The 23,737-nt window shown below is 42.8% G+C and overlaps 1 protein-coding gene and 1 pseudogene across 1 annotated transcript in view; one reads left to right on the forward strand and one right to left on the reverse strand.

The window, feature by feature from the left end:
- Positions 1 to 7,943: 7,943 nt before the first annotated feature.
- LOC119894046 lies at positions 7,944 to 20,029 on the reverse strand (annotated as a pseudogene).
- A 2,441-nt stretch (positions 20,030 to 22,470) lies between these two features.
- The window catches only part of LOC119893696 (nuclear factor of activated T-cells, cytoplasmic 3-like), an 11,963-nt gene continuing 10,696 nt past the window's right edge, over positions 22,471 to 23,737 (forward strand). The window contains exon 1 of the mRNA XM_038706016.1: positions 22,471 to 22,515. Coding sequence (XP_038561944.1) covers positions 22,471 to 22,515 — 45 coding nt within the window. The remainder of the gene's footprint in view (positions 22,516 to 23,737) is intronic.

Below are 23,737 nucleotides of genomic sequence, written 5' to 3' on the forward strand. Positions count from 1 at the left end.
AATCCAATGTTTTCCTTTCTTTTTACTTCACGATACATTTCTACCATTCAGTGTCTTAAGCTTCACACCAAGAGAGCTCAGGTCGAACAGCATTTATGAAAGTCGGCGTAGGAAATGTAAACCGTACAGAGTGAAAGCTATAAAAATGTAAATGATCAGCTGAAGGACTTTGGTTTTTTACTGGACCAGATCCAGAGTATCAAAATAGATTTCTTAATTAATTGGCCAACAGATAACGACAGGATGTTCTCACAGTTGTGTGACTTCAGCGTCTGTGATGATTGTTGTGACTGCGTGACATTAAAGTCTTTAATCACAGCCCTTTTTGTTGGATTTTCTTCCAATTCGCTCGTGAAAAGCTACAAAATCTTTGGTTTGTCAGTGGAAAAAAATTCCTGAGACTGACGAGGAAACCGTTCTCTGACCCTGATGAGACGAGGCCGCGGACTCGCCAGTGGCGGCTGGTTGGTGTTCAGGCACTTTGAAGATCAGTTTGGTGCAAACGTGACCGTCGGGTTGGTTTTGTCCAGCAGCAGCAGAAGAAGAAGAAGCGCTGCGGCCGTCTCCTGAGGAGCTACTGAGGGTCTCCGCTGAACGGCGAGGCAGCGTCGCCGGACTTGTGCTCCCAGTCGTACCGCTGATACTGTTCAAACTGGTCGGGCTGGGCGCCGCTGCTCAGGCTGCAGATGTCTCGGTCGATAATTTCATTCACTGCAACAAAGACAGAAGCAAACGACAGGATTATTTATAAAGTTTTGATTTAGCGGTTTATCAAAGGCCGGAGCCGATATTTAAAAAGCAGCTGATGGTCGATATTTAATGCCGATATCAAACAAAGGACAGTCAAGTATAATTCCATTATTGTAAAAATGAATGAAACCGAAGCAGACTTCAGTTTCAGACGTCATTCAGCTGCTTTATTCTCTTCAGTCTAACTATACGTTAGATTAGAGCTGCTGTCATGGAGGAGAAACGTGTCGCTGACTCACTGATGACGCCGTCTGCAGATGTCGGCAACGCAGATTATTTTAAAAATCCCAGATATCGGCTAAATGAATCATCCTTAATGATCGCTGCAGGACTTTCTCTGAATCCTGAGTGATGTTTGGAAACATGATGGAAACGTTCAGAACAAGTGTTTCAGTGTTACCCCAAATTCCACTTTTACGCTGGTTAGAATAACGAAGCTTGAAGGCTTCAGACCCGTCCACATTGTCCCCTGCTTCTTGCCCAGTGCATGCTGGGAAAGCCTCAAAAATACATCCAGCAGCTGATTCTTCACTTTTGCTTTCTAGATAGATTTTGTGTGTTTTAGTTCCCAGTTTCAACGTCGAGAGGTTTTGAATTTGCCTTTGAGGCTACGTGAGCAAACAGTAGGATCTGGCTCACTTTTATTTCTTTCTACAGTCATTTAATAAAAGCAGAAAGTCACTTGGTGAACTGTTTTCCAAACAGGGTTGGAGGCAGTATTAAGTAAAGCATAGTAATATTACTACAGTAGTAGTACCAGCGGTGTGGTCGACATCACTCTTGACATTTTACGGACTGAATGATAAATCGACTGGAGTGTTTCAATCCATGATGTATTCGGATGTTCACGTTGCATCATCACACGTCTCTGCTGGTGTAGAAGCTGCACGGTGATCAACACGGTGGAAACAAATACCTAGATAGTGTGTTGTTGGGCCACAGGAGGGAGCAGCTGGTGTCCTCCGAAACAACTTGTGATGACGCTCCGTGCCTGATGAATTTACCTCAACAGGTTTGTGTTCGGCTGTAAAAGAGAGAAACTGTCTTTAAGCCCCGCGACGTGTTCTGGCCGCTTCTTCTGATTACTGACTAACCGATCGATCACTAGGAAGTGACTCCGCATCATAAACCGGTACTTCAGCGTGTGACACATGGAGGAGAGAACCGTTGATTATTATTAGTAACGGCAGTGAAGCTGCTGAGTCTGCAGGCCAGCAAATGGCACCATCTCTGCTCCGTTCAGTCTAAACATAGCTCCGCTGTGAAACCTGAAGCTCCTCACCAGCTTGTTGCCCTTTGAACTTCATCAGCATGTCTGGATCCAGACCGGCAGCTTCAAAATATACATACAGATTCAATTCTAAGTCTTTCTCATCACATTCTCAAAGATCAAACTCCCCTTTCAAGGACCAAGCAAGACTTCCAGGACCTGGACCTCCAGGGCCTTCTTCCTGCACTCTCCCCCCAAGACTCCCTCTTTCTCTCTCGTTTCCACGTTCAAGACCAGAGACTTCAAGTCTCCTGGTTTGACTCTGTATTAGTTTCTGTTCTACGAGCTTTAGTTTTGAATGTACAGTGTTCTCCTCGTACAGCCTCCCTCAGTCTTTCTGGAAAGCTGAGACAATATACAGATAAAACAGGTATGTATACATTATACATGCATACAATAAAACGGGGGACAATTTAGGTTTTATAATCTGTCAAATATAACTCTTCTGAACGAAATCAAGTCATTTTGAGGCAGAAACGAGCTTTCAGTCAATAAGTAGCCTAGAGGCTGCAATCCCTTTCTGGCAAGTGGAATACGGCTTTTTATGGGTTGTTTTGGCCATTTAAAGGTATTTCAACAGGTAAAAAGGACTGGACTGGTCGGCACACAGCCAGTTAAATAATGTAGAGTAATAAGGATAATTGCAAAGAGATCATATCTTTATTTTATATATAACTCAACAGTAAGTCATGTTAATTATAGGCTACAGTCCGTTTTCCAAATATGTATATTAGACACACGCCCACCAAACATGATCCATCAGCAACAACAGGCTTCTATTACCGCCTATAACCACGTAAATGACGGGGGCGTCCGGTCACCCTACTATAGTGATACTGTAAAACATGAGCAGCGTGTCGTTTTAAGAAGCATCATAAACTAAAATTATAATGTTAGCAGAGAATTGTTTCCACCTGGAAATTCAAATCTGCTCATTTAGCAGAACGTGACGGTGGTAAATATAGTATAATAGTCATTTGAAGGTTCAGTGTGGAGGTTTTAGCGGCATCTAGTGGTGAGAGCTGCTAATTGCAACCAACGGCTCAGTCCCCGCTCCCCCCTCCCTTTGCCAGCGTGCAGGAGAAGTTAGGTTGGCCGACACGCTCTGTCGCTCCATTTGTTTAATTTCACTTCTTTTCTTCCTTCTAATAAACTAGTCGACTTCTTCTTCTTCAGACGTATTCAGCGTAGTGAGGAAACGCGCTCTGTAGAGCAGTTTGTCGGTTTGGGCTACTGTAGAAACGTGGCGGTGCAACATTACGACCTCCATGTAAGAGGACCTGCGGTGTCCGTAGATGGAAATGTCTCATTCTAAGGTAATAAAATCACAACGGTTCATTATGTCAGGTCTTTACACACCACTGAAAACACAGTTATGGATCTCATATTGTATTTCTTTCAGTAGATTTTCCTAAATATGACACTTTGGAGCGTTAACGAAGCAGTAAGCTGCTTTATCAACTGTTTCCCACACAGTAATATTGGTAGTAACAGTACCTGTTGAAGTAGCCTCTGTAGGATTAGTGATAATAGTAACTGTGGATGGTGATCTGCTGTTTTTGTTTGAAACTGGGCTAAATTTGGTTGTTAGTTTTTTGGATGTTGACTTTCCTCCCAAACTGAAATACAACCGTTAGTCTCCAGAAGCTTCACTGGTTAGTGCTTAGTGAAATGTCTCGACTGTTGGATGGATTGACATGAAATCTGGTTCAACCATAAATCTTCCCCTCCAGATGACTTTTCATCTAGCGCCATCATCAGGTCAACAATGAAATTCGTCCAACACTTTGGTTTATGACAAAATACCTGCAGAACTACTGACATTCCTTTGTGCACCTTATGTTTAGTGCTAAGTAGCAATTGTTAGCATGGTAAACATCAGCATGTTAGCATGTTGATGTTAGCCGCCAGCATGGCTGCAGACTCACATTTGTTACCGCCGCCAAGGAGGTCATGTTTTTGTGGAAACATTATTGGTCTGATTTTCGTGAAACTTGGTGGAAGGCTGTAGCAGGGGCCAAGGAAGAACCCCAGGGTGAACAAATTAATTACACTGCTAAGTGAAGGGCATTGGCGCATGCAAGAACCTGTTCAAGGTCAAGTTCAAGGTCAAGTTCCAATTTATTTTTATAGCACATTAAAACAAACAACTGTAGTTGAATAAAGTGTTTCCAAACTCAGGATACACAACAAATATACAAAACAGAAAAAAATCAAGGTGTCAAAACTTAATTCAAAGGGAGGTGAAAGTGAAAAAATAAAGTGAAAAGTGTGCCGTGACTAAACTTACAGCAAAACATCTTCAAACATCTCTGTACAAACAAATGCAGCAGGTATCTAAGAAATAAGCAATCAGGGATGTGATATTTCCGGATTATTCTGGATTTTTGGATTTTGACATGAGCAAAGTACAAAATAAATGCGCAGCTGAGATGATTCACTACAACTGATTCTGACTATCTGTGCCACAATGTGGTTTAGCGGTTGCTTTGTAGCCGACCGGAAGACCCTACAACAGACGGTGAAAACCACCCAGCACTTCACGGGCTCCCGGCCACAGAAGACCTCCAGCGCAAGCGGTCGCTGCGTACGGCATCACCAGGGACCCTTCACATCCAAGCCACAATCTCTTTGCCCTTTTCCAATCAGGCAGGCCGTGCAGGCCTCTCCGTTCTCGCACCAAAGGCTCAGGAACAGTTTCTCTCCACCTACCAGTGTCATAAGGAAGGTTTCAGTTGTCTACAGGTACGTGTCAGTGCTGCTAATTCTGCATTTCATCTGCACATGCTTAAACTTGCCCTCATTGCACATTTAGCGCCGCCACTGTACTTGCTTTTTTCAATCACTACAGTCACATATCTAACCACGGGAACCTCACTGCTGCTATCCCTGCATCTCAGTTGCACATGCTGCCCTGCTCCTTCAATTTGCAACGATTGCAAATTCAGAATGCCACTGAGAGATGCACCCGCACACTATGTACCCCACTTGAACATACATTATACTTGTAAGTTTTCCACTGCACATTTACATTTGCCACATGTTTTGCACATCTAAACATTCCACTTGGACACATGTACTTAATGCTTGTAAAGTTTCTGCCTCCTCTGTTTGCACTTCTGGTTAGACGCAAACGGCATTTCGTTTCGTGTACTTGTTGAATCTAATCTAATTCAGCTGGCCACAAAAATATTTAACATATTCCAATAGTTTTGGACTAAAATCCAGACATATTTGTGATTGCACTTGCAGATTTGCACGTCATATAAAACTGGACTATTGGAGGTCTCTGCTCTCAGAGTGCTCTTCTTGTTTAGACTGTAAAAGTTGAAGGAAATATTTTGTTCTGCTACATAAAATTATCTTTACTTTTCAGACTTTCATTTTTAATCGGATCTCTTCAGGACTCAGATAAACTAATAAAACTATTTGAGAAAGAAGAGTCACTCGTTAGGTGACCTGGACATATGTTCAACCTGTGAGAGGGGAGACTGTGACGAAACCTTTAGACTTCAAATCACCAAATCAGCATCAGGAGCAGCAATAATCAGTAATATCCATTAAAACTGCTGCACTAACGCTGGTTAGCTGACGAGGCTGACATTTCTCCAGCAGCACTAGATCAGGCTGCTGAGGTCAAAGTCAAGCTGAAAGGCGGCGTGGGGGGGGGGTCCAGGCGGGAGGGTCAAAGACCTGACAACAGCTGCTGCCCGCCAACTAATTTAACCCCCATCTGCATCATTCAGACCAGCAACAAGCAGACACGGCTATTATTATCACATCACAGAGCAAGTGCAGACAGACACACACCTCACGAGGGCCACTCACAGACCACTGATGTGGATTATGGGAGTCTGAGATCCAGCTCCCAGGATGGCGGCCCGCCACAGTCTAATTTGTTTCACCATATTTTGAAAATGAACCAAAAATGTATTAACATTAAAGATTTCTAACGTTGTCTTTTGCGCCGCTGGCTGCTGTAAACTCGCGCACTCACACATTTTTTGGCACCCGACTGAATCAAGGCACTTTCCTTTGGAGGTAATCACGGTAACGTTCGAGTGTTTCCACGGTCACTCTTTTGTGATCAAGCTAGCGGCTAAATTGCACATGTATTAGAGCCTTTATGGTAAATCAGTGAAAAGGAGCATGGCGAGCTGACCGGCAGGGTTAGCAGCTTTATTATTATTTATTATGTCATTTTACCTGAAGAGAGGCTTTTAAGTCGTAATTGTACGCAATACGAACACAAAATACAATATGATTTATCAAATTGTGTCGGAGTTGGTGAATGTTGCACGAGGATACACATGCGACAAAGTCCGGTTTTCAAAATAAGGTGTTAACACAACGTATACAGGATGGAAATAAGATTAATGGGATTATATTCACAGGAAGTATTTAACATGTTACATGTGTCCATTAAAAGTAAAATAAAATTTTAGGGAAACTCTTTGATTTAGGGTTGCTGGAGAAACTTTAAATGATTAAATTACATTAAATAAAGTTGACTTTTTTGCCGTTTCATCACCATTTATATCTATACAGTGTGTTTATGATGAAATTGTTTACTAGGGCACAACAAAGTTCTTCATAGATCTAGACTCTTTATTTTGCTTTTAAAGCGCACCAAATAAATGCACTTAACTTTAAAAAAAGGCCTCCCGGACCCCCCTAGAGGGTCCATGTCCCCCCACCATAGTCTGACAGAATCCTCTGGGAAACACTGATAATTTTGCACTTTAGTGGGGCACCTTCCCTCTCACCCTGTTGTGGGGTCCCGCACTAGATGCACCCTGTTTGGAAACTTGTGTTATTTTTGTACCTTGAGACGACCTGCCGGGGACGACAGATGGAAACTGTCCTTCGGGCTAATTCTGGCACATTTACATTGCTAAAAAGCTGTTGTGTTCATTAAGATGTGCCGTGTGCTTTTAAATAAATGTATAAATAAATAAAATTGCCCAGTAAGCACTGTTCCTGGCTCCATATGACTGTCGTGTTGTATTTATTATTATAGTATTTTACAGTATGTACTTAAGAAGTCAAATTGAAATCAAGTCCTTTGATGCAGCCCTGGATCAGAAATCACCAAATCTTTGCTGTGCTGACAGGAAACCTGCTCCTCCCCCATCACATCTGATGGGGCGATAACACTGATAACGCTGCAGAATGAGACTTCACCTCGCTTTCCTGTGTATCTCGTCACTGTCGATTGTCAAAAAAGGGCAAACTGATATAAATCCACACTGACAATAATATTGTTAGTGCAGTTTGAGAATTTGAAGTTGATGTGAAAACATTTTGAATTACTTAGTAGTCATTGATTTAAGACTCAACTCTAGTGGAAGGTGTCAGACGGGCACGACTCAACTTATTATTCCATGTGTGATCAAGGGGAAAAGGCAGAAAAGCTAAAAACCTATACACGCATCTCCACAGTGTTTTGCTGTGGCAGAAGAAAAGTGGCTTCCATCACTGATAACAAGACCAATACGGACAGACCGGGCTGACTGGTCTGGACCAGGGTTGATGTGGACTGTAAAGGGTCTAGTTTTAATCCTGTGACCACATTAAAGGCTTGTTTCCGCCATAGAGGAGGAGAGTAGCTTGACATTCAGGGGATCTATGCCCCTTTCTGTGAACATGGGGGCACCTGCTTTGTGGTTTTTCTAGCTATATTTTTATTTATATCTTATTATAATCCGAGCTGATTACAGCTCCTGCCCTCCATGAGAACGAAGCTACAAACTTTTCAGATCCACGTTTCAAGCCTACAGGGGATTGTTAATTAATAAATGTGTCCAGCCTCCTACCATCATCCAGAGTGATCTCCTGGAGGCCCAGGGATCCCAGATTTGGCCGGTCTTCAGGCTCCTGCTTGATGCTCTGCGCCTCTCCTGGGCTAGAGAGCAGAGTGTCCTTCTGGGGGTCAGCAGGGGTCACAAAGGCTCTTGAGGAACTCTGAGATGGAAAGTGTTCCCTCTGAGGTCCACCAGAGGATGTGGAAAGGGGGACGGTGAAGGTCTGAAGGGGCGCCGAAGAAGCCTGGGGAGGCATCGCGGAGATTTGAGGAGAGATCTGTGGAGAGACTGAGGCGGTCTGGGGAGGGAGGGAGGAGGTCTGAGGCGGGATGGTGAAGGTCTGATGGGGACAGAAGAGGCCTGAAGAGGAATCAAGATCTGATGGGGGACAGAGGAGGTCTGCGAGGTGGAGGTGTGAAGAGGGATTGAGGACGTGGGAGGAAACATTGAGGGGGTCTGCAGGGGGACAGAGGAGGGAGGGGGGTGATGAAGACGAGGCACGTTCTGGGAAGGAGGACCGCGATGCACCGGGACGTCACAGGAATCATAATAAACCACGTCTGGGCCGAGTACTTGGTCATGGGAGGGCACCTGGCAGGAGGCCGGACTGAAGCCAGGTGGATTGTGGTCCGCCTCCCAGCGCTCCTGTTTGACCTCAGCAGGGAGGTGACGTCGGACTGCAGGCAGGTAGGTGAAGTTCTGTGTTAGACTTCTTCTTTTCCTCCCGTTTGAGACGTAAAACTGGACTTGAACCGGATCCGTGGTCTTCTTATTGTAAGGAGGAACCTCCACCACGATGCTGGACTGAAAGACAGAGACACAGAGACATGAAGGAAACTACAGAAACCCAAAAACCAGTCTCAGAAACACAGTCTGTATTTATCACAGCCGTGATCTTTGAAATGAATCCGTTTGAGCCACTGGGTCGGCAGAGACCACGGTACACTGCGGGCCTTTTATTAAACTGACCCCCAAAGTCACACCTGCAGGCGAAACGTGTCTCGTGGCTGAATCTAAAGGCTGTTTCCAACTCTGCAAACACTTGCGGGTTTTCTAGCTTTGGCCTGAATGACAGTGGCTTCTTTACCCTAAGAAATCCAGACAGCTGCAGCTGATTCAGAACGCTGCTGCTCGAGTCCTCACCAAGACCAAAAAGGTGGATCACATCACTCCAGTTCTGAGGTCTTTACATTGGCTTCCTGTCTGTCAAAGAATTGATTTCAAAATCCTGCTGTTTATAAAGCACTAAATGGTTTAGGGCCAAAATACATTTCTGCTTCGTTACGAACCATCCAGACCTCTCAGGTCGTCTGGGATCAGGTCTGCTTTCTGTCCCCAGAGTCAAAACTAAACAAGGAGAAGCAGCGTTCAGTTATTATGCTCCGTATATCTGGAACAAACTCCCAGATAACTGCAGGTCTGCTGAAACTGTCAGTTCTTTTAAATTCAGACTGAAGACTTTTCTGCCTTTCATTAAATTAAAGCTGTAGATTGGTAACTTTTACTGTCCTCTTTTATCCTGTTTTTATAATGTGTGTTTTATTTTTTCAATTTCCCTTTGTTGCTTTTCTGTTTTATGTGAAGAACTTTGAATTGAAATGTGCTGTACAGATAAACCTGTCTTGCCTTTTGTGGCATGCCAAAATTTGCCAAATCTGAAGAAAAGAAATCTGAGCAGAAATACACTTTGATCACGTTGGCCCTTAAATGTAATGAAAAGAGCCACACTCACATCCAAGTAACAAAATTTACTACAAATTTACTATATTCAGTGATGTCATGGCCTCAGACACACTCAGACTCAGACTCGTGGTTTTAGCAAGCTCTCGTTGACTTCCTGTTTGTACTTCCTCTCGGGGGAATCCTCATCGCCATCTTAAGTGAAGTTTAAATGCCCCCAAAAAGTAGCGCGAATTTCTGTGAGATGGACCCTGCGAGGTGGATATTTGATCTGGAATGCTCATTGCATAACAGAACATCACATTATAAAGAAGCATTTCACTTGAAGTCACTGTGGTAAAGCAGCAATAATCCGTTTTTGAGTCCACAGCACGCTGACAAAGACTCCACTCGGACATCACCTTGTCGTTGGGGTGGATGTGTTGTAACAGTTGCTTATCTGCACACCGAGCAGCAGCGTCACCCTCCCACTGACAGCCGTGAAATACACATTCAGATCCTCGACTTCGGTTTAAGTACCAACACATAACTGACATTGACAAGAAGTGAGATCAGTGAAGACAAGATCTTCTCTAAGATCCAAGATAAACTTTATTGTCTCCGAGGAGAATGTTTTCGTGGGCGCTTGCTTCGCAGTCTACTTTTGCTACGTTTGCACCTCCTGTCCAGACTAAAAAGGCGAATTCGAAAACGCTGCTGACCCCGTAGTGCAGACAGGCAAAAAAGCGTTGGACTTTAAAAACCATGACGCAGACGCTCACGTTTGGCTTCCTGATGGCTCTGATCAATCATGCAAAGCAGAAACACAATGCTAGTTTTGGTGTTTTTATTAAAATATTTTGTACTGTGTAAATAACACCTGTGCACGTCGCTGTATTTGCTTTGCAACGACTCCCAGTCAGTTTCCCGCCGCCACAGTCTCTTTGTCCTCCCGTGTTACTTTCAGAAAATGTTCTACCTCGTTATCGGTTCGTGCAAATAAATCTCTGCTGTGGTTCTTCACCATGGGTATTATCTTCTGCCGAATCTAATGCAACTACCAGCACACGCACGCCCAGTGCACGTGAATGTGAGCTGTAGTAGCAGCGAGACCTCCTGGAACAACACTGCCAGAATTTCACCCTGGCAGTAAACTGAGATCATAATCTTTCAGTCAAGAAAACAAACATCTTTTCACTCGAGGTAACAGCACCCTAGATCACACAATGAACTCCACCTGCCTGGGCCTTCAAATCACAGCGGCAGGGAACTTCTGTATGGCAGTGAATGCACTAAAAGAAAATGTCTATAAATTCTATAGCATAAATACCCAAATTAAAATCTGGTGTAAAATTTCTGACAGTGTTATTAAGCCGATTGCGCTCTATAGAAGTGAAGTTTGGGAAGAATTCTGCAGAAAAATCCCAAAGATTCTCCAACAAATGCAGGTAGGGTAGAATTAGGGCGGTTTCCACTGATGATAGATACCCTCTGCTGCACCTCAGATCAAGTCCCCAAGACTCCCTCCAATTCAAGGCTCTCAAAACCCAAAAACTGAGCCCTGAAAAGAGTCTCTTATGCAAGCTAGTCTTTAGAATAACAAATCCTGCAACATGTCACACACACACCTTTCTCAAGCCAGCACTGTTACCTCTTTGAAACATTACCAGGAAGAGACAAAAAACATGCCAACACAAACTAGATTGTTATCTGGCCCCGCATGGAGATTATGAAACGGCTGAATATCTCTCTGTTGAAACAGGGAGACAACAGGTCTGTGTATGTGAACACTGTGCGACAGAAACTTCTACTTCCTCCTCAAATGTGATAAAAACAGAAGCATAAGAGAGCAATATTTGGAGAAATACCATCTATTAATTCCAGCTTTCAAAGAACTTCAATCCTAGGAGAAGGACATACGGCAAACCTTGCTGCCATGTATGTGTCCCTGTGTCCCAACCTGAGGGACAGTTCGTCTCTCAGCCAGCTGTTGCACTCAGTTACATGTTCTTGTTTGTAGTTTACATTCTATCTGTATTTGTCATTTTTGTTGTTGTAACTTGTCATTTTTAAACTGAACGGTCATGATTGTATTTATTCTTGTTGTGTTAGATTATAAAAGGTAAACTTAGTTTAACCTAAACATTGATGCCAATTGAATTGAACTGCCGGCCAATCATAAGAAAGTCAGAAGACAAAGAACGTTATAGATATCTGAAACGTGACAGGGAGATTCCAGAAGACACTGCCTTTCTTTTGTACGGAGTTACAAGCCAAACATTTTAGGAACTTCTGGTTAAAAGTATTTATAACAACATCTCCTGTGAGCAGCAGTAAGTGGAGGCCGCTGTATAAAAGAGGTTCGGCTCTAATTACGTCCAACAATGTTACAAACACACACACACGATGGGCAGCTGAGCTTTTTATCTCCCACACCTCCTCTGAAGAAAGTGCTTTTCTACACGTTAGCACAAACAGAATGAGTAACTAAGTGAAAGATGGTGGACTGATAATTTGCAGTACTGCAAAACTTTAGTTTAAAATCAGTATCCTGTAGTTGGACTGACACCGAAGGTAATCACTGCAGAGTAGCAAGTTTTGAAATCATCATTAGCGTTTTGATTCTCATGGCCTGTGTTCTCGCTTTTAGAATTAATAGTTATTTCAAATCTGTTGCATTTTTCTCTTATTCCTTTTTTATTTCTTCTCCATATTATTCCTGCTCCACAATCCAAATTTTGTCACAGGAATCACTATAAATACCACCATTAAAAAATGTATTTTCACGGTGTTTTTAAAATAATATTTCTACTTACTTTGCTGCTTTTTTCCGGTACAACTCTGGCGTCCGTTTCCCACAGTGACCTTCCATCTGAGAGGGCAAAACGTGTTAGTTAAACTGTGTCATTCAGGCTGTTTAAATAATGAACTAGATCTGCTGTAAGAGTAAATGAATGTAAATAGATCTTACCGGGCCCTTTCTCCATGAAAACAACCCTGGACTGTGCGGAGATGTTGGATCCGGTGATGAGCAGCTCCTCTCCTCCGTCCACAGAGCAGCTGGCTGGACTGAAGCTCTCCACCTGGGGAAGCTCCTGGCCCGAGCGCTGGGCTGAAAACACAACACACTTTTGTTTTGGTATTTAAATATATCGGTGGTTTCTCCGTGTTACATGACTACAGCATAATCACATTTCCTTAGAGACAGAGACAAGAAAAAACTTCACTGATTATCATCTGTATGTAGAAATACCTCACATCCCCTGAGCTTCTTCCTCTGTTTGTTCAACTATTATCTGCTTTTGAAATGATGTGTCTGGCCTTTTGTTGAATGTAATGTACTGTTGACCTCACTGGAAGTCACCTTGAAGAACATAATCAGATGTAAATGTGATGTATGACATTAAAGGTGACTCACAGCACTCCACAGGAATAGATGCCGTTTGCAGCCACAGCATCCGGCCGTCCGGCTGAGGGACGGCGGCCCTGAACACAACTCGCACCCTCGTGTTTTTACGCCCGATGTCCGTCTCTCCTTTCTTCAGCTCGATGTCGGCGTTACGCAGCTTCAAGATGCCGGCACAGTCAATGCTGTGGAAAGGAAAACCAAAAGGCGTGCTGTTAATCATAATGCATTTTCTACTACTTTAAAGGTATCTGTCCTGTGAGGCGATCCGTATTTCACTCGACTTCAGAGGGCGGTTACGCAAATGTACTGTGCACGTAAGCTTTGAAACATGAGGAAAAAGAAGACAAATAGGTAAAACTAGACACACAGAAGAAGCGTGTAAACTAAGGAAGGCAGGCTGTCAAACATCTCATTAGTTGATTGGCATGCATGTTAAATGGTCCAATATTTTGGCAAATGAAAGCAAAATGTACCTAAAAAATAGGCATGTGAAAAATCGTGGCTTTACAATGTTCCCTGCAGACAGTTCCTTTCATTGATGGTTGGTAATCTACCAAGAAACATGGCTATAAAAACTACTACTAAAATTACTACTGTTACCATGATGATGACACTATTGGTAGGGTTGCACAATTAATCAATGGTTATTTTCAATAACAATTTTGGCTTCCAGCGATTTTTTAAATAAGATGATAATCGAGATAAAACGTTTATTGTGCCACATTCTGTTTCGCAATGAGGCTCTGGCTCTGGTTTTTTTATAAATGCGGCCTCTTGCCCCTCCCTAAACACCCAAACTCCCTCTCAGCCAGGCTGAGGCATTTTTAAGTTCAGCTCATGCCAAGATGATAGGGGGTTATAACTGCTATAACTTGTTAGTCAAGATTATTAGCTAAAGCCTATGACCTTTTACACTGTTAAACTATGAGCAGTGTTCTCCTCTGCTCATCGTAGGGCTGGAAAATAAAACATTAACAATAATTACCAAATATATATATAATATAACAAAATGTTCAATAAATATTCAATAAATGTTTATTTTATTCACTTGATTCATACACGAATTAGGACCTCATTTTTTATTAAGATGTTTTTTTTGTTGAGGAAATCAACATAAGTGTTTTGAATGTTCCACGAATGTTGACCATGAAGAAAAGTTTAAACCACAATTAACCATCAGGTTTCTTCAACTTACACTCAAGAGCAAAAATCAGCCTTTAAACTCAAAAGAAATAATGATTTCATTCTTTTCGTGATAATTATTGATATCGACATTTTTGGCCATATCGTCCAGCCTTAGCTCATAGTAACACAGATTTCATAGTATTTAAGCTTTATACTGTTACTATTCACCATTGGATTAAGTCACTGCATCTCCTGACAGAACATATCACGGCTGAATTGTCGCTAAGTCAGTAGTTCACCTGTCACCTGCTAAGCCCGCCCACAAATGGAGCGCCTCGCAGGACTATCCACCCGCCCTAAGCAGTCAACCTAGACAAACACTGCATTTCTATCATTCTCTTGCCACTAAGATTATGTTTAAAGTTAATAATGTTGGACTACAACGTCTTATTTCATCGGCTATTTGGGATTTTTGGGGCAATGCATATACAAAAATTGTTTAAAGTTCAATAAGTTGAGTACTTGTCTTAAATAATCATGATCTCAATACTGGCCAAAATAATCTTGATTATGATTTTGCTGCCATCAGCCTTCATCATTAATAGAGCGTCGTGTCATCTGCATAGAACTGAAAAAGAACATTACTACTGATAACGTATTGAAAACCAGACTGAGACAAGTCCATCCATCAGGCATGTTAATGCTAATGTTCAGTGGAGCAGAAAGTAGCGTTATAGTCATGAAACATGGGCTGCACTGGAATTTTAAGAATGTCATTAGTAATCCGGCCCTAGAGAGACACTGTGTTCAAACAACTGAGTTAAACCACTTTTTTCCAAGTTAATAATTTGCTTATGGATGAGGAAAAAACGACCTCGCTGTATATTACTATTACTGTATCTACTGCTACTAAATGCTCCGTATTTGTATAGCGCCTTTCTAGTCTTTTCGACCACTCAAAGCGCTTTTACACTACATCTGCGTTCACCAGTCACACACATTCATATAGGCTATATACTGAGCCTAAGTGCTCAAACGGAAACTAACATTCACACTCATTCATACACTGGCGGAACAGCCGCCAGGGGCAAATCAGGGTTCAGTATCTTGCCCAAGGACACTTCGACATGGCAGCATGTAAACCTGTTCTGGTGCAACCTCTAAATAAGATTTTGAACCTGAAAATGAGCAGAATACCTCCTCTTTACAAACTAACTCTAAAACTAGGTCTGATGCTGTTCTCGCTGTTACCTGGCGGACATGCTGTTTTCTGGAAGCAGGGGGATCTCCAGGACTTTGGTGCCACTCACGATTTTCTCCTGGCAGCTGGTGGTAACCATCTTCCCCGTCACCCGGTGGACTTGGTAGAAGGAATGAGGGCGAAGGTAGCGGTCGTCTGCAGTGCCGATGAATAACAGCAGGCTGACCGGCTGCTCGCTGTATCCGGTCAACTGAAGACACAAATTCAAAGACATATCTGATGAGCACCATCCGTCCCCACGTGTAAAAACACCTGGGAACGGTCGGCCATACAAATAATATGTTGCATGTTTGCAGGCTTTAGAGTTGTTAGACTGTGTATTTTTAACTTCGGAAAGATACAGGCTGGCGGTTAACAGCCTTTATGCTAAGCTAATCACAAACTGACACCTGCTCTGTACTTAACACACACACACACATGTGGTTGATCTCAATCTTCTGATCTCACTCTCACCAAGAGAGCAAATGAGCATGTTTCGCAATATATCAAACAACTCCTTTCAATCGTCTATGCTGGTTAGCCTAATGTAGGTGCAATATTATAAAATGTATACATATATATTTTATATATAGATATAGATGTGTGTATATATATATGCATACACTGTATATTACAAGAGACAACTTCTATTGAACTATTATACTTTAGATACCACTGTTGAGTTTTGGTTTCACCATCTTGATGATGGCGCAATAACTATAAGTAAAAAGGCAAACTTTCATAAACTGTCATAAACCACCAGTGTTATTTGATGTTGACACCTTGTTAATGTCAGGAGTTCCTGTATCATTTGTAAGGAAAGATATTTTTACTTCAAGAAATGCTAACATTTACTTGCTACCTGATCTCTTCAGAAGACCCAGAAATATGGGTTTGTACAATGACAATAAATAAAAGTAAATATAACAAGTTATGGAAATTGAGAAGAAAATAAATGGATTAAACATGCTAAATAATAAAAGAAACAAAAACAAATGTATTCCTATAGCAGTAAAATAAAAGGTGTGCTCTGATCCGAGAGAGTTCTGCAGTCTTTAGTGGATTTCAGACAAAACCTTCTTCCCCCTGAGCTGACGACTGCAGATTTTTTTTCTGTTTCCTGTGTGACCCAGCAGCACTGTGAGTTTTTACACTTCTTGCGGCAGGAAGCTCATCTGGCTTCAGCAGTGGCCTGTAGAATGTGACACCCAGAATAGCCCTGCTGGTGTCCGTTACATACGAGGCCTTCATGGAGCTTTATTTGCCTCGGCACTGCCTCTGTTCTCTGATCCATGAGGATCCACGAGGCTGCTGCACCCACAACATCAGCGAAACACAACCTCAGGCGCTCACTGTGTACTCTGTGAGAGTCTGAATGAAGTCTGAGAAAGGTTTACCTGCAAGCCTTCTGCATTCTGAGAACAGAGACACAACTCAGAGCTCTTTCATTTAATCAATGAATTGTTGAATCTATAAAATGTCTGAAAATAGTGAAAAGCCAAAGGGGGAAGACAGTCTCAACCCAAAACCCAGTACAAAGTCCTCACGTTCTGAAACCATACAATGTTTGGTGCATTTCTTGACAAATAATTTAAACAATATGTTGATTATCTAAATTGCTGTGAGTTAATTTTCTATTAATCGCTTTCTGCTAATACCAGATACATTTACATTATTCTGATATTTATATTAATATTGTTTGATTCATTTATATTAATTAAAACTCCTGATAAGAGACAGAAAACAAATTAAGGCTTAGTCAATTTTATGCAGATAATCAATATCTTGATACTTGACAAAGACCCTGGTCCAAATCAGGCTGAAGCAAGTAAATAAGTAAAGTTTATTTATGGAGAACCTTTCACAGATAAAAATTGCTTTACATAAAAATAATTATAGTCATAAAACCCTTCTCCTCTCACTAAAAGCCTGTTTGAATAAGAGTCTTTAATTGCCTTTTAAAAGAATTGACAGCATTTAAGCAACTCTGATCTTAAAATGAGTTTGGGGAACCACAAACGGCCTCTGACCTCATGTCCTAAGACTACGGGTGGGAGTATGAAGCTGTGTCAGAGATAACTGAAGTCAAACTGAGCGTGTTCCTCAGTTAAAAGTGAGGACGCACCTTGATGACAGGATGTCCTACAGTAGCCGCCTTAATGGACCCTCTGCTGCCCTCCGTCTCGTAATGCGCCCTGTGGTAGGATCTGGGCTGGACCTCCAGCTTCAGCTCACACTGGTTAAACTGGCTGGGCAGGGGCCAGTCCAGAGGAGGGGGCGATGAGGACCTGGGGACACATCATGATCAGATACTGTCTGACACCAAACACTCATCCTAAAGAAGAGAATTTCTGAAGGGTTTCCAACATTTGTTCATGTTCGCATCATTCACTAGAGTTAGAGGATAGAAAATTTTCCCTGATTTTTATAGCTGGGCAATTTGGGAAATATGCTTATGCGCTTTCTGATATCACTCGAAGCAACTGCTTGAAGCGGGTTAGCTTAGCTTAGCTTAAAGAAAGGAAACGGGGGGAACAGCTAGTCTGGATTTGTCCAAAGTTCATAATTACACCAAGCAACACATCTAAAACTAATAAACACTATAAAACACCATACTGCAAACAGAAACTGTGAAATAAAAAGTGTGAAAAGGCCGACTTTCTTTAATAAGATTTAAACAAACAAGATAAAATGTGTTATTTAGAGCTAAATTCAGATGAAGGATATTTATATTACAGAGGTAGAGAATCTTCCTAAATGTCCTTATACTGTATTTCTTTCTGTAAATCCATTAATTGACTACTTGTTAAAGCATTTCAATTAATTGTTGTTGTTAATTGTACATGTTAAAAGTAAGCAAACAAAAGCTGCCTAATTTTCCGAGAAGCAGACATTTAAAAATCCGAGTAAGTTGTGTGAAATGAAGCCAACCTGAAGAGAGGAGGTTTCCAGGTTTGGGTTTGTTCCAGCTGAAGTGGGAGGGCACCTGAAGGAAGAGCTCGGCCAGGCCGTCCTGTTCACGTCCCTCCTCCCCGGGGGAATCCAGGAAGGTCTCCAGCCCGGGGTCTCCCTGACCGGCCACGAGCCCAGCTGGCTCCCCGACGTCCTCCTGGTCTTGGAGGGGACGTCCAGTTCCTGGTAGCCGGACATCAGAAGGGATCCCAGGGCGCCGGCGGGGCTTCCCGCCCAGGTGTCGTCCGTCACGCTGCCTCGTGGAGAGGCGCCCGGTGTGGGGCTGGGGGAGTGGTGAGGGGACGGCGAGCGGGCCTGGGGGTCGGCACTGGCGTGGCGTCTCTTCCCGCAGGGGGAGGTCGGTCTGGATGACGGCCTGAGAGAGGGGAGGCTGGGATTAGCAGGGTTTTAACCGGCGTTAATGCTGAATTAATTCAAAATTCAAATTCTCCCAAAGATTAAAAATCAAACTAGCCTTTCTGTAGATTATTAAAAGTCTTTTCTAAACCAAAACATTTGTTCAGTCAACGTTTCTGTCTGCACTTGATTATGGAGATATTCTGTCAGACCGCCCCACAGTCACCTCAGCAGTTACCCCTGTTCATCACTTCATACATTTCCTGCTCATCATTGATCTCTGTGTAATTAAACATCATCATAATACTAAAATCTCTCATTATTTTTACCTACAAAGCTCTACTGTTCAAGCCGCACAGCCGTTCCCTCATTTAAATCTTGTAACTACAGAAATATGATCTACTTAACCTGAGATATTCCAAATATCTGATGTTTGTTTAAGACTCCTGTAATAGTTTGTATTAAATTGTTAATTGTTGGCAGTCTGGTCCAGTGATGTCTGTGTGCAGCCCGAGAGAGAAAAACCAGAGAAAAAAAGGTCAGCAAAGCACTTCCTGCTGCTCACTAAGCTTACTGCTCAACATTTTAATCTTCTGTCTCTTATCTGGATTTCAGCAGCTGGACAGTCGGCGTTTAGAGAGAAGTTAGTAGAGATAAACCAACAGAAATGATGCTTTTGGCAGGCGCTTTAGCAACAAATGTTCCTTTTTCTCAGCTCTCTCTTTGTCTCAGTGCTTAAATAAATAAAGTTACTCGTGTACCTGGAGGTGGGCCGGCGGTGCAGCCAGCTCTCCTCTGTGACACTGGTGCGAGGGGAGTGGCACGGCGACTGACGGGGCGATGATGAGGCGACAGCGCCGGGCTGAAGGCCTGAGGATGCTGGTACATCTGCTGCCACAGCTCCACCCCGAAGGCCCCGCCCCCGCAGCCGGGGACCCTAGAGGTGACCCGAGGGGGGACCCAAGGGCGAGGCGGGCGGCGTCGCTCAGTTCCCCCTCCACGTCGTCGTAGACGTGGGAGAAGGACTCGCAGGAGGACAGGTCGGACATCCAGCTCCTGGAGGACAGGCTGCTGCAGGGGCTCGGGCAGAGCGCTGTATCGCGGTAGCAGGGGTCCAGGGGCAGGTAGAGCTGGCCTCTGGACCAGGACGCATCGGGGTAACCCCCCTCTGCCCCGCCCGCCGCCAAAGCAACCTGGCTACTGCCTGGGTCAACATGATTATTAGGGGCGATGGAGGTGATCTGGATACTCGGGCAGTCAAAGGCTCTGGGGTTCCCCTGGGCCCCGTACTGGGGCCCCTGGCATTGGTACCCGTCTGCAGTGGAGAAGCATAAAGGGTGACTCTGCAGCTCCTGGAAGATGGGCTGCTCGGTCAGAGCCTGTGTGGAGGCTGGAGGTGTCCTCACATTGAGATCTGGACCTGCGAGGTGAAAGAGGTAAACAGACATGTAAATCAGACGGGAGATCATTTGCATGGCAAATAAGTTAGTTTGTTATTGGCAGCGGTTTCAGGGCCGCACCCGACAGTTACCATTCATGTATCACCGGCAGACATATTCAAAACAGTCGACACAGAACACACATCGCAGTTTCCCCACAGTGTTTTTAGACACTATTTTCAAAAAGCAGAGCAGTTTACTACATGTGTGGCTATTGTTCAGGGCACCACAAAGAAACGCCCTTTTCATTGTGGCGTTTCTCCAAGTGACACTCTGCTGCTCTGTTCTTACGTCTGAATAAGAAGGAAGCATACTTTCACCTTACCTCTACCTTACGCACACAGGCCTGAAACACACGGATGTTTGGAGCGAGTTGGCTGCCTCATAGGATGCCCACATGAACAGAGTTAGGGTTTGGTGCCTTGTTCGGGGCACCTCGGCGGCCTGGAGGTGAACCGGCAGCTTTCCAGCTACCAGTGCACACACTAAACTGACTGGTCCGAGCTTCTTTCATGTAAAATTTCTTCTCATTTGGTTCTGGAATTCAGTGTTTGTGCATCACACACCACAATGACTAATGCTGCTGAAATTACTAGTCAGCAGTTCATCAGTACTGTAGCAATGGTTTCTTTATTAATAACGATTTTCTGCTTTTCTGTTTCTGCAGTTTTTAAAATTGTAGGTCCAACAAATTAGATCCGTTCAGACAGGTATTGTCCTACAAGAGAAAATTCTTTATGCTCTGAAAACTTGAAGAAAATAATCCAACAATTTTGATAATCTGTTGTTAAGGACACTGAACAAGCCAATATCTGCTAGGTTCGCTTAACAAATGTGAGGATTTTTTCAGCTCATCTCAGCTTTAAATGGCTGTAAACTGAACGTCTTTGGGGTTTGGACTTTTGGTCGGACAAGACGAGACGTCACCTCGGACAATGAGGACAGACATCTTTATTTAACAGACTTAAGAGCAACGCACAGCAGCAGTGAGTGACACTCTTCCACACCCATTGTTTTCAAGTGAAGCCCACACACCAGGAGTGTCTCTCAAATGTACTTAAATTCATCAACACCCCAGAAAAAGCATCATTATTTTCAGTCTACACCAGCTGTGAATACTTCCTCTATCTAATGCTGCAACAATTAGCAGATCAATCAGCAGGGCGACTGACAGACTGCAGCTTTATGGCATTATAAAATTAAAACTTGGGCTCTGAGGAACAGTGATGAGCATTTACTGGGTTTTTTACATTTCACAGACAAAACAATGAATCTAATAATCTAAGAAAAATTGTCGGGTCAATTCGTCTGTAACCAATGAGTGTGTGCTGGTGTGTGTCGCACTTTAAAATCCTGAAGACTATGTGATTAATCAAAAAAAGAAATAGTGCACAAACTCATTATAACAGATGAAGACGTTAGCTGAAGCTCAAACAACAATCCATTTCTGCTCTTCTGTTATTCGGCTGAAAAAATCACAAGTCTCTAAACCCCCAACCTCTCAGATCTCAGCAACAGAGCCATCACATGCACTCACCACAGCACATGACCCTGGATGGAAAAAGGCAAGTTAAGCCTCGTCCTCGGCCACACAAGTGCTGAATTCAACTCGAAATGAATGTTGTTATTCAGGAGCATCTCAGAAAATTTAAATATTGTGGAAAAGGTCTTTTTCCTTCTATAATTTAATTCTTCATATTTCTAGATTCATTACATTTACTCATTTAGCTGACGCTTTAATCCGAAGCAACTTGCAATTTGCTATATGTCAAAGGTCGCACACCAACTAGGGTTTAAGGTGCATTCATGTGGTGTTGGAATAATCGGAAAAATGATTTCCCAACTGGGATAATTCACATGCCCCTAAAGTCTGAGAACATTTTGGTACACGAGTTGCTGAAGTCATACACGTAGAAACATGGTGGACAACGTGGTTATAGGTTACAAAGGTTAGAACGGTATTTGCAGTACAAGCAATATTTTAGTGGTTTCAGGTAATCTGTTTGTAATAGAAAACTGTTTTCAGCATACTTAGATGACAATGACAGTCCAACACATCTTTATAGTAGCGTCCATGTTGTTCCCACATTCCAACTTAAAAGCACCGAAGTCGGAAGAACGACTTCACAACTGGGGGATGGGACATCCCAGGAGCAAGTAAATGCACCTACTCAGCGACACATCGCAGTGGGAATCGAACCCAGGTCTCCTACACCAAAGGCACACGTCTTTTCCACTGCTCCAGCGCCACCCCATCCGTGAATTTATTACAATAAAGTGTTTTCTTTAATTATTACGGCTTACAGCTCAAGGAAATCAGAACTCCAAAAGATGTCAGAAAATAGAGAAAAATGACTTCTTTACCACGATGACACATCATGGTACCATGTTGCCGTAGGCTGCGTCTTAAAGCTGATGATACACGGGGCAACTCTTTGAGCAATCTTGCTAGCGGCAATCCGACTATGTTTGAACGGATAGTGGCGGAGCGGTGGGGGAAGGGGATCACGGTAGTAATCTTTACTCATAACCATTGACGGCAAAGTTGCCCTGCACGATTGCTCTAAAAGTTGCTCTGTATATCATCAGCTTTAGAGTAAGGCGTAGAGTGCGGTGCAGGAAACCGTGTAGGGTATCTCAAAACTATATGAATTTTAGAATAAAGAATTTATAATACAGAAATGTTAACGTGAGAAGAGCATTAATCAGCTAATTGACTCAAAACACTTGCAAAGTTTTCATGAGCCTCGAATCTTTCAGTCTGGTTCTGTTGTACTTTCACACACACATATGTAAACTTTTTGAGATGCACATGTCAGTTCAAGTCAAATTTATTTATACAGCACAACAACCAGAGTTGACCAAAGGGCTGAACACACTTATACAGTCGAAGACATAAAAATTAAAACCAGATAAATTAAAATAGGCCAAAAAATGAATGCCATACAGCAATAAGACAGAAAACAAGACACTTAAACTTAAGTGCCCCTAAACAGAATCAAACGCCAAAGAATAAAATGCGTTTTAAGAGCAGACTTAAAAATCCCAATGGTGGGGACGATCCGATAATCAGGGTAGTTTATTCCACAGTCTCAGGCCACCACTGAAAAGGCACGATCGCCCTTTTTACATAGCGATGGAGAGTATGTGATTATACAATATATCTATGCTCTAGAGCATAACGCACACTCTGTGATAACAAATTTCCACATAGCGTGCATAAAATCCATCTATCTAAACGCCTGTTCATGCCATGTTTATGCTTTACTATAGTGGTTGGTAGAGCAAAATAAACCTGAGCTGTCATGCCATGATTTAGAGTACTGGAAGGCAGGGAAAAAAACATATATTCTTGTTTATTTACAATATAATTATATATCTTTGAGCCTCTAAAAATCACTTTTTGGTTGAACCTGTCACAACTTATATCTCTTTGCTCCCTGCCTGCTGTTAATGTTTTGTCTCTGTAGTGACGTGTTTTTATTATTTTGTCCATGCACTTACAGAGCATTTACAGTGCAGTTACAAAGTTCATGCACTAGGCTAATGTGGTGACAGATTATCCTCCACAGTTCTAAAGGTTCATTAACACAGCTGCACACACTCCTCACCACATCTCTACTATTAATACCCGTCTTTCTCGCTCTAACACATACCTTGCATGCTACATGCAAAAAGGCGTCAAAGCGGCAACTGCGATCTGCTTCACTAACTCCACTCTGCTGCTTCTTT

This window comes from Micropterus salmoides, unplaced genomic scaffold (assembly GCF_014851395.1).
Source record: "Micropterus salmoides isolate LMB-PRFRI ecotype aquatic unplaced genomic scaffold, ASM1485139v1 Ms_hic_scaffold_8, whole genome shotgun sequence".
Classification (NCBI taxonomy): domain Eukaryota; kingdom Metazoa; phylum Chordata; class Actinopteri; order Centrarchiformes; family Centrarchidae; genus Micropterus; species Micropterus salmoides.